General features: G+C 40.3%; 1 protein-coding gene across 1 annotated transcript; it reads left to right on the top strand.

Annotated features, from left to right (window-relative positions):
* The first annotated feature begins 296 nt into the window (after positions 1 to 296).
* Positions 297 to 9,807, top strand: LOC120734237 (transmembrane protein 47-like). Its single transcript, XM_040032921.1, has 3 exons — positions 297 to 645; positions 3,409 to 3,549; positions 8,047 to 9,807. Exons 1-3 carry the CDS (start codon positions 429 to 431, stop codon positions 8,226 to 8,228), a joined length of 540 nt encoding a protein of 179 aa, XP_039888855.1. The 5' UTR covers positions 297 to 428; the 3' UTR covers positions 8,229 to 9,807.
* Positions 9,808 to 11,252: the final 1,445 nt, after the last annotated feature.

The raw sequence follows: 11,252 nt of genomic DNA, 5'->3' as shown, positions 1-11,252 counted from the left end.
GTGGAGTCTTTATTATATGTTTTTATATGTAAAACATACGAAAATTTAGTCAAATTAGTCGGGCTGGAGTCTTTTTCTGGGCCGATTCTGGGCCCTTGGGCTAATGTTTGACACCCCTAAAGAAAGTTAACAAAGCAGTAAATGTAACCTGAAAATAATAATGTAATGTTATCACTATACCAAAAATACTGCCAATATAATATAATATAATATAATATAATATAATATAATATAATATAATATAATATAATATAAACCCATAAGATGGATTATTTTGAAAAACTGATTCAACCGGATGTCTCCTGTTAAACTGTTCCAGCTGGACACGCGTGGAGCAGTGAGGGCTATGGTGGGAGAGGAAGCACGCAGACCTCCAGCGAGTTTAGTAACTGTGACCGACGTGCTGCCGTGTACCCTGTGAGGAGAAGATGTCCGTGAACGAGGTGTACGTGTTCCGACCCTTCAAGCTCATCGCTCTGCTGTGCGTCTTCCTGGCGCTGTGTCTGGACGTGGTGGCTCTACTCAGTCCAGCCTGGGTCACCGCGGAGCATTTCTCCCTGTCTCTGTGGGAGTCATGCTCCCAATCGGTGGCTCGGCATCCCACGGACGAGCCCCAGTGGAGCTGCTTCTCCACCCTCACATCTGGTAGGAGCAGTGTGTTTTGTTTGTTTAACAGTGCGCTGTTGCTCTTGGAGCCCGGATGCTGTTTTGTTTGTTGAAGAGGTTGAAAACCCACGACCAAGTTTTTTGTTGTTTACAGCTCAGATTGATCCTATAAACACGTTTTCGATCTGAAGGGTGGTTTTAGTGATGTGGTGTTTGTAATTATGTCACAGCGCACAGGTTTTCGATATATCCTGTTTTGAAATAAACAAAGAGGATACTGGACTGCGCAAACAGTCTGACCACAAGCTCTGACCACCATCCCCTGGGCAGACTTTGTTTTAGTTGGCTGCTGGTCAATAGATGAGGCATTCAGACTTCTCGCGCAGCTGATAAATTTCCTCTCTACATTCCAGATCGATGACGTGGTTTCACCGTGACAGCCTCACAGTGATGCTCAGTGACAAAGCCACACCTGACTAAGCTTTAACTGTTGATTTTTGTGACAGCTGGATAAGAACTATTTAACAAAGGGCTGGTGCTCATTGTTTTCTAATTCTTTAACTCTGTTCTTAGGTAAAGTGTTTATATGCAAGAAAGCTATGCATAATCCCTCTGGCACACAAAGAGTTAACCCACCCCAGCAAGCAGAAGGCTTTTAGTGGATTTGGAGAGACACATTCAGCATCTTCCCCTTCATCGACCTCACCAAGCCAGGACCCCCTAAGTCGCCTTTTGTCAGGCAGAAAAGCCACGTCCCCCGACCCCCATCCTTTCCCCCCAGGGAAGCAAATCTGCATTAAATTTACTAGATTTGGGAACAGTTGACTTTTGTCCTGTACAGTAAGGCTATTAGCAGGAGCTTTCATCTTTATTAAACACACAGTCGCTCACTGTTACTATTGAAATAAATAAAGGAAGACTTCAAGGATAAAATTAGACCGTTCCATTTAAGTTTCCTCATTTTGTGGCTTAAATGTTTAAAATATTTAAAATTTTTAGCTGTTGATCATTTTTCACAGGACTTTGCACATGCACCCTTGGTGTGATTGACCTCTCTTTGATATTGTGGAATGTGTTGGGGTGAATAGGAGGCGGGTTTGTTGCTCTGAGTGTCTGCAGAGCTCATTAAAACAAGAGCGGATGGGTGTGTTGAGGTTAAAAGTGCAGTTCACCCAGCGGCGAAGGAGACCAATTAGGCACGTACAAAGGTTCTCACCCTTGTCCTTGAATTTCATCTACAGTGGCAGTTCCTGATAGAAAAATTCACCATAGCTTTTTACCATCATTATGACAAATAACCAGAAGCTCAGGGAGAGACACACCCAGCGAAAATTGTGCGGTGAGCTTGTTAACCAAATGCAAATTCTCTTTCCGAGCCAAGTCGTTTAAGGTAGGGCGGGAGATCAAAGAGAGGATGAGCAATCAAGGTCGAGCAGACAAAAGATTTTCTCCTGAATGTGTTGCTGGTTTCAGTCTCTGTACCAACACTTGCTTGAACAGAGTTAAGCTCCATTCAAAAAAGGCCACGTGCTGCTTTTAAAAGCCTGGCGCTGTGGAGGTCTTTCCAGGAAAGAATGTGACGCGCAGGAAGATTTTAGTTTTACTTTTCCAACAGGAGCAGTTTGTTTGGAATATGTTAAGTAAATGTGGCATTAAAAAAGCCACTGTGGCTGCAAGAATTTGGAAGAAGCTGGCATTCACAATGACAAACTCCTGTTTCATAACCCAAAGCCTCCAAGGACCAAGGAGACATATACATAATGCATAACCATAGACTGTATTTGGAAAATTTTGATTACAAACTCAGTTCCAAGAAAGTTGGAACCCTGCATAAAATATAAATAAAAATGAGTGTAATGGTTTGCAGATTTCAGAAACCCATATTTGTATTTGCAGTAGACCATAATAAACATATTGAATGTTTAAACTGAGACATTTTACTATTATATGATGGATACATCAACAGCACATCTCAAGAAAGTTGGAGCACAGGCATTTTGCAGCTACGTAGGAGCAGGTCGGTAACATGACTGGGCATAAAAAGAGACAAATTGAAAACTAGAATTTCACCCATCAAAACTGGAGCTGGACGTGCCTGGAATGGAATTAACCATGCATTTCACTGACTGAGTTTGCAGACAGGTGGAGGTAACAGCATCTACCTGCCACACTCCTGCTTTGAAGCCTTAATGCAAGTTAAACGAGCATTAAAGAAAATAAATGGCAGAATTGTCACAAAGCTGTATATTAGTTTTAAAAAAACAGATGTGTGTTTGTTCTTTTTTTTTTTACCAGATTGCAAAAAAAAATGTTTTATTTTTCTTGCAAAGTTTAACATTTGAACATAGGGCTGCTGATTTGTCTCCATTTGTATGCAGTTCTTGACATTTCTGCACAGGCCTGATTTTTGAATTCCAGAGGTTGCCACATGATACTGTCTTAGGGCTAAAAATGTAGTTTGTTGACATGCACAAATATGAACAGCTAGAAAAGTAGGGCAAAAATGTAGCCAACCAGCAGGACAACTAAGATTAAATAACGTGCATTAACATGAGATTCAGCCTTGGATTTTCGCATCTGTTCTCGTTACAGGGACTTTGAGTCACTAATTATGTTCTTGACTGTTGCATTCCTGATGCAGGCCTGATGGCTCTCTGCGTCATTCAGTTCTCTCTGCAGGATTAGCTCTTGTTTCGTGTTTGTCAACACAGCGGTTCAATTCAGCCGTGCTCAACTGTGAATCGAGCTTTTGTTGATGAGTAGGATGCTCCTCTTTAACCTGCATGTGTCCTGTTCTTGCAGACTGGCAGATCGCCACCCTGGTGTTGCTAGGTGTCGGTGCAGCCACGACTCTGGTGGCCTTTTTGGTGGCCGTTATTTCCCTGTGCAGGGGCACGCAAAGACAACACTACCGCACTGTGGCAATATTCCTCTTCACTGCAGGTATGTCACCTTTCCCATATATTTATTTATTCATTCGTTCATGTTTTATAATGTTTGGATAATAACCCAGTGTTTCAGCAGTTTCCATATATGCCTGTGTTTGTGTTCCACTGCTCACATTAAATAGAAGCATGCAAAAGACACAGGCGAGTGAGCCTTGCAGGCTGAGCTTGTTTTCTCTGTGGTATTGCCTCTGGAGACCTGCAGGCTGATGTGCCAAGAAAAGGCAGCCACAGAATTTGCAGACTTACCAACAAAGTGAAGTCACTGAGAGGAAAAAAACAAAAAAAAAAAGCCACCACAGACTCCTCGCCCATAACTGCCTCGTAGTTGGACTGCTGCTTCTTGCGTGCTTTGTAAGAATTGCCCTTAGAGTAAAAATAAACTGTGACACTGATGAGAATGAATATAAATTAAAAGCGTATAATTAAAACGAGCGGTCAGAGCATATTGCTCCAAATGGTATACGGCACCAAAGTGACTGACTCACAGATTGTGCTCACTTTACTTTCAAAACGGTGATGAAGCGCAAACCACTTTCTGCTACTTCACTCATGCCAAGTTCAAGTTTTCCAGTTTGCGAAATAAAATTATATAAGGAGCAGACAGTTTTACACTGTGCCTGTAGACCAAACCTGAAGTAATAACTGTCACATTCTAAGAAATCTACAACCCCAATTCCAAAAAGCTTGGATGCTGTAAAACGTAAATGTAAATAAAAACAGAAAATTATGTTTTGCCAACAGCATAAATCTTTATTTTATTTTATTTAATAAAGGAAACGTATTTGAGAAAGTGTCCCTTTTTTTAAAAAAAAAAAAGGAAAAATTAAGTGTAATGGCAGCAATATGTCTGAAAAAGTTGGAACAATGCTATGTTTATCGCTGCTGAGTGGAATGATGTCCTGGGAGCTTTCAGTGCCGACGGTGTCTTTCTAAATATGTACGCAGCCATACCATCAGAGATGCTTTTGGACTGATTGCTGTCAACAAGATGGACAAGATCTCTTCTCCATAGTTTTCCAAAAAGAATTCCAGTTTCCGATTCGTCTGATCTCAGATCAGTTTTCCACTTTGCCTCAGTATGTTTTAGACGAGCTTAGGCCCAGAGAAGAGTTTCTGGATCGTGCTCACATGGCTTCTTCTTTACTTTTGTGGATAGCACGGTGAACTGTGTTAACAGACGGTGATTTCCGTGACAGAATGATTCCTGTTTTAATGCAGTGCTGCCTGTGGGCCCGACGATTACGGGCATCCAGTAATTTTTTGGAATTGTCCCTTGTGCGTGGAGATTTCCCAGATTCTTGAAATCTTTTGAAATTATGTACTGTGGACATAGAGGTATTGAAACTCTTAACAGTTGTAGATTAAGGAATATTCTTCTAAATTTGTTCCATCATTTATAGATTGGTGAACCCCATCCTTTTTTCTTTTTTTTTTTTAGTTCCACTTACTTTTCCAGGCTTTTGTTGCTCCTGTCCCAACGTCTTTGAGACTTGTTGCTACCATCAATTTTAAAATGAGTTCATTTCTTTCATGAAACAGTAAGGTATGCTGCTGTGTGGGTGTCGAATGAGCTGGTAGGTGGATTCTGTTACCAGTTTCCTCTTGTTACAGTCTGTGTGATTAGCTAACAGAGCCTGGAGCAGATTCATGTTCAGTGTAGAAACAAGACTTGTATCATCTTTCAAAGTCACAGACTCTGAATGAAAGTGTTTCTTTATTTGTTAAAGTATTTCTGTTGCAAGTTTTCTGGTTTCTGTTGCAAGTACAAACAGTATGCATTGCCTTTTAAATACAGCATTAGATAACAGTGTGCTGCTGAAGGGAAACTGTAAGGGATCTTTGTCTTGCTCTGTATCTGAAACCTCACTCACAAAGGACCACTGTGGTCGACTTAATGGCTGTGGTTTTGACTGTTAGCCACTGACGGAAAAGCAGGGGAATGCTGTGTTATCCTTTCCTGTGTGTAATTACTTTAAGAGCCTTGCAAGAATACGGCTGCCACACAGGCACGCAGTCCTCGACGGAGCAACAGCAGAAGGGCTGGACTGTTAAATACCCCTTGGCTTGACTGTGAGGTATTTACTTTCTGTCCAGAAATATGACCTCAGCAGGGAACAAGCTCAGCCTGGGCTCCATCAGCAGCACCGCAGTCTCAGGCTACAGCCATTCCTCCTTCACACCCATTGCTTCTTCCCATAGGAAGGAAAGGCGGAGTCATACTTGCACAAAGACCGTTCCTCAGGCGTCACCTAGCATGCGTGAAAACGAACTGGAGCCGTTTGTGAGAGAAAGCCACAGTACCCTTTTGAACACCGACGCCTGGACTTCTGCATCCTGCGCGATGCAAAGGAAAAATGATTCACAGCCCTGGAAGCTGTTTCCTCGTGTGATACCTCGTGTGTCATTGAGATGAAAAGAATAGAGATGATTGTTCCACGCTTCACCAAAAAGACGAGAGAGTGTGAGAGAGAGCTGGGAGACTGGTTTTAGTTTAAAAGCCAGAATCTGCTGTTAACGTCAATCACTCTGGGGGAATTAAAGACAGGCCACTTCAAAAAGCTTCCAGCTTCCAGCGAGCAAGAAACCCACAGGGAGGGGTGTCACACAAAGATTGTTCTCTTCAAAAGCGTCTATTTATGGAGATGTCAAACTAGATAGAAAACACAGAAGCCCGTGAATGCTGTAATACACGTTTTTTCCCTCTCTTAAAGCGCTTTTTGATCCTCGCAAGATAAGTGAATGCTATAAAAAGCTAATTCTTGTTATGCATGGGTTGAGGCTAGATATATTTTCCTTAGATTGCGCGTCAGCCAAATCATTTAAACAAAGGACAGAATTATTAGAGTAAAACACAGATTTTCCAAACAACCTAGTTTTACTGTGGATGCTTAAATTATTTTACTTTGCACATAAGGAAAAAAATAATAATTTCACTTAAAATAAACGAACATTACCAAGGTCAAAATTATTAGCACTCCTGATGCTAACAGTCAGTTGTGTGTCCTTTTTGCTGGATAACAGCCTGCAGTTGTTAGCTGTAGTTTTCAGCGTGTCTCTCACGCGTCTGCTGAGCAATCCCTGTCCATTCTTCTTTGGGGAATCTCTCCTCCAGATGTGATGGTGTCCTGTCATGGGCCTTGGTCTTCAGTTCACGCGTTAGAAAACAAAGCGATCACCCAGACCCCGTTTAGCTGCTGACTGCTTGAGGTTTTCTGTCCAAATCTTCACATATCCTCCTTTTTTATTCCTTCCACCTTGATGAGATTCCCAATTCCAGATGCACTGAAGCACTCTCTTAGCATAATACTTGCACCACAGAGTACGGTGTGGGTTGTACACCTCTTCCTTCCATCTCTGTGGCCAGAGAGCACTAGTTTTGTCTCATCCAACTCATCTAATCTTTCTCCAGGTTGTCCTTGGCATATTTAAGTCTAGCCTGAATTTGCAAAATAGGAATTTTCTTGGTCTGCTGCCTAACAGTCTCTACTTTAAGACTACACTTCCTGATTTGGCTCAGTCATTCACATGTCTTTGCAGTTGTTCTGGGGTCTTTAGACACGTCTCTCGCTAGTTTTCTTTCCCTAGGCTGCTAGGCTTGTTTGGTACTTTGTAGCTCGCTTTGAATTTCTTGATGATGCTTCTCACTCCAGTTCTTGACACTCTGTGATAACTTTGTGTATACATCTCCTGCTTTGGGAGCATCAGCAATTCTTTTTCCCAAGTCTAAACTGATTTCTTTTGTTTTTGGCATGATGCTTTCTCCACTGACAGCTCAAACCCTTGCTGAAGTTTTTATACTGTACTGAAAGAAAAGAAGCTCTGACTTTGACTCAGTAAAAAGTTATTTTTTTTCCTCAGGATGCTTTTGTGTGTGAAATAATACTGTTATAGAGTGCAGACAGAACAGATTTATGCTTTATGATAATTCCGTCCTCGTCTATAAACAGGACGAGGCTTATTGGGAAATAATGTGTTTGCATATAATTGTTTTCATCTATGACTCCTCAGGAGACATTCATTTATAGTTGTTCGTGCTAAATCTTAGGCAGCTCATTGTGACGAGATCATCTCACGGAACAGAAAGGCAGAGAAGAAAATCGCTTTATATAACCATTCTCTGCTTACCTATACCAGCTGCCTCCTCACTTCTTACACTTAAGCCTCTTTTCACAAGTAACTTTTTGCCTTTACAGCCATCTGTTTGCTGTCAGATTTGTGTTTCGCCTCGAGGAGGCCCTTTAATGTCACGTTTTTGACTTGAATCATGAATTTTGGGGAAACTAAATGGCTTTCACCTTCTGAAAGCACAAGTTAGCTATGTTATAAAATGATGTAGAAAACATTAAATGGATGATTAATCTGAAAGGCTTTACTTGTAGCAGTGATTATTTTAATGGTGTTGGAGTTACTGGGTTTGTTGATTAATCGCTTGGACAAAGGACAAATGGACGATTTTAAACAAACAGTGTCTCATGATTGTCTCTGGTTTCAGTGGTTCTGCAGGCCTGTGCTCTGGTTCTCTACCCGATCAAGTTCATCGATGGAACGGTCCTGCAGACTTATCACGAGTTCAACTGGGGCTACGGGCTCGGCTGGGGGGCCACCATCTTCATGCTGGGTGGAGGAATCCTCTTCTGCCTGCGGACGGACATATACGAGGATGCAATGTACTGAACTTTCTGTCAGCCCTCTCTGCTCTGCTGGAAATACTTAAGAGGAGAATACAGACCCTATGTGTCCATTTCCCTTGCTGTGTTATTCTCGCCGTTATTTTTAGATAGGCCAGGGCTGTAGGAGTAGACTGCCCTCCCCCCCTGCACCACACTGACCCAGCCCTACCGGTATCGGGGGCGAGGTGGTAAAGCTAAAGCACAGAGAGCTTTCTGGACACGCTCGAGCCACCGACGCTGGACGTTTCCACTGAATCTCTATTGTTAGAGAGGAAAGCAGATTCTCAGCACAGGCCTGGATGTGCAGTGAATATTTAATAGGACTGACTGATCACGTTTCCTTTTATTTTTATAGCTTTTCATGAGGATAAAAAGCTAGTTGTCAGTTTATTTATGGCATGATTTCCCACTTTATAGGAATAGTGAAAACCTCACTTCCTCTCGTGTGTTAGCCGAAACATATCTAGTAACTGTAAATTACTCAGCTTTGACGTATGCTATTGAGTGTTCATACTTTAGATTTTTTTTTTCTTTTAATGACACCAGTTTGTCTCAAATGGAAAAATGTAAATGTGTATAAAGTATTTCTACATGAAGAATTCTGAATAAATAATTGTAGTTTTGGGAGCATTTGGAGTGTAAATTGTTGCTTTCAGTATCAAAGGTGACATGCGGTCACTCTCGGCTTACACGCTGACCTTTGACTCACTTTTTTTACCGCCCCTTTTTTAGACTGGACAGCAGGGAGACAAAAATGCAAACCACTTTCATTATCGAGAGGACACATTCCTCAAAGGAAAACATCCCAGGCTGTTTAAAGAGGCAGCACCAGCTCAGAGTTATGATGGGTTTTTTTTATTTTTTTTTTATTTTTATGTTTTTACTTTTTAGTTTTTAAGTCCGTTTAGTTTCAGTTAGTTCCCAGAGCATATTTTCTTTTTTAGTTTAGTTTTCATTGTTTCAATGTTTTGTTTTTATTAGTTTCTGTGTTTGTTTTAGTCTTTCCGGTGATTATTGAACGGAGGCGATATCTCAGAGCGAACATTCACATTTCTTCTAATATTTAGTTTCTTAATAGCCTTCTTAATGTCTTGTCTGGCAGCTTCTGCAATCAGAATCAGAATTAAGAACCGAATGCACTGCTGTGTCAAACACATTTGCTTTTACAAGACGAGCTCTATAAATTCTCTATGGGCTCCTCTTGTTCATGTTTACTGTTTATTTATTCATTCTCATTATTGTTATTTTTATTATTACTCACAGTAGCTAAAATAATCATGTCAAAGCTGAAAGGCAGGAAAAACACAAAAGTCAGAAAAAAGAAACTGGGAGAATCAGGAGGAAATCTAATAAAGAAGTCAGAGTACTGGATGCTTTCCTTTGTTACTTGTACTCAAAAAAATTGCTAAATTGAACTAATTTAAAAATATATAAATTTTCCATTTAAATGTATCCATTGTAAACTGTTACATGTAATGGAATCTGGTCAAATGAAATGTACTTGATTGGTAGAGTAATGGAAATATACTTGGTATGAACTTAATGATTAATTATTTGAATAAATAACCCTTTTTAAAAATATATTTCAGTTGCATTTTTCTCACAATTGCTGCTTCGTGGTTATATAGGGTCACAAATGGGATTTTTCTGAGTGCAAATTCAAGAAAATCAGCACATAGCTTACAGTAAAAACACTTTTTAAAGGCAGCTGACTGTCTCAGTGAACCCACGAATGCCTCAGCAGGCAAGATGTCTGCAAGATCACAAAATTCTAGTTTTTATTGTAATTAGTTGAAATGTTTTTTCCACATCTAGTTTGGGTTTTTAGTTTTATTTTAACTATAATAACCTCACACCAGGTTGCATGTATGTAAAGACATTATGTGCTGGTGCAGACATGGGCAGCACTTCCTACTGTATTTGTATTCATGACATGCATTTTCTATACATTTGCAAGAGACTTTTGCACTGTTCTGTTATTTTACTTATAATAGACAATAATAAGCTTTCAGCTGTGTTTTTGTGCTTAAAACCTTAATATTTAGATCTTTTACATTTTTACTTCGACGTGTCTGACAGTGCACGAGTCATAGATGTTTATTAGTGCTAATGAAAAGCACGTTTAAGAAGTCCTGTTATTTCTCAGGGTGTTTGGGAACAGAAGGTATTGCCACACTTGGAACATCCTGCTGAAGTCTTCATTTACCCTACAGATTACAAAATGCAACAGCTGCTAAGGACTCCAGAAAAGTTGATAAATATTTTTTCCACAGCTGCAGAAGCGTGAAAACTCCCCAGCTGTGGACAGCGTGTACACAAGAATCAACAACTCTAAAGGGGAAAGGGTTCAAATCATTGCATTGTGTGAAGCTGATATTTTGCCCCTCTAAGCTGTGACTGGTGGAAGATTTTTCCTCGTCTCATTACCTCCCAGGAATCTTTGAAATGTGCTACACAGGTTAAAAGGTGAGGCGTCATGTGTCAGGCTAAAAGAGGACACGCCAAGTTTTACCAAAATATCTGTCAGGTGTGATCCAGTTTTAGTTTAATGTCCCTGATGCATGTAAAAGCTTTTTTTTTTTTTTGCTTTAGTTAAAAAGTAAATTTTAACTAAAGAAAAGTGCTTTGGCTGTAGAGCCAGCAGAGCAAAGAGACTCTTGACAGTGAGCAAGTGAAATATTTACTCAGGATACTAAAAAAAAAATTTCTATGGTACAAGAATGTTTTTAAGCATTAATGTTAGATATGCACCCACAATATCCCAGCTGTTTCACATAATATGCACGTCTATCTCTTTGGCAGGAGGAGGTTCTGAAATGTTTGCCCACTCGTGTTAGAGGTCTCAAGTTGAAATGCCAGTAGATCTTTATGCTTTGCACTCCACCCACACAGTTGCTGTTCTCGCATAAAATGTTTCTGCAAAGTAAATTGACATTTTCACCAAAAAAGAAACCAAAAATATCAAGAATAAGAGTAAGTGCCAGATACCAAAGTCTCCTCTATATTTGCTGCATTTTCTTGAGGATTA

Source organism: Simochromis diagramma, unplaced genomic scaffold (genome assembly GCF_900408965.1).
Source record: "Simochromis diagramma unplaced genomic scaffold, fSimDia1.1 OVJJ01000216.1, whole genome shotgun sequence".
Classification (NCBI taxonomy): domain Eukaryota; kingdom Metazoa; phylum Chordata; class Actinopteri; order Cichliformes; family Cichlidae; genus Simochromis; species Simochromis diagramma.
The sequence above is the reverse complement of the archived record's forward strand: the minus strand, read 5'-3'. Positions and strand labels throughout refer to the sequence as shown.

Bases quoted from the DNA above. Each gene is read 5' to 3' on its own strand.
- LOC120734237 (XM_040032921.1), top strand. From the start codon at position 429: ATGTCCGTGAACGAGGTGTACGTGTTCCGACCCTTCAAGCTCATCGCT. The intron at 646-3,408 runs GTAGGAGCAGTG...CTGTTCTTGCAG, and splicing joins CTTCTCCACCCTCACATCTG to ACTGGCAGATCGCCACCCTG. The intron at 3,550-8,046 runs GTATGTCACCTT...CTCTGGTTTCAG, and splicing joins AATATTCCTCTTCACTGCAG to TGGTTCTGCAGGCCTGTGCT.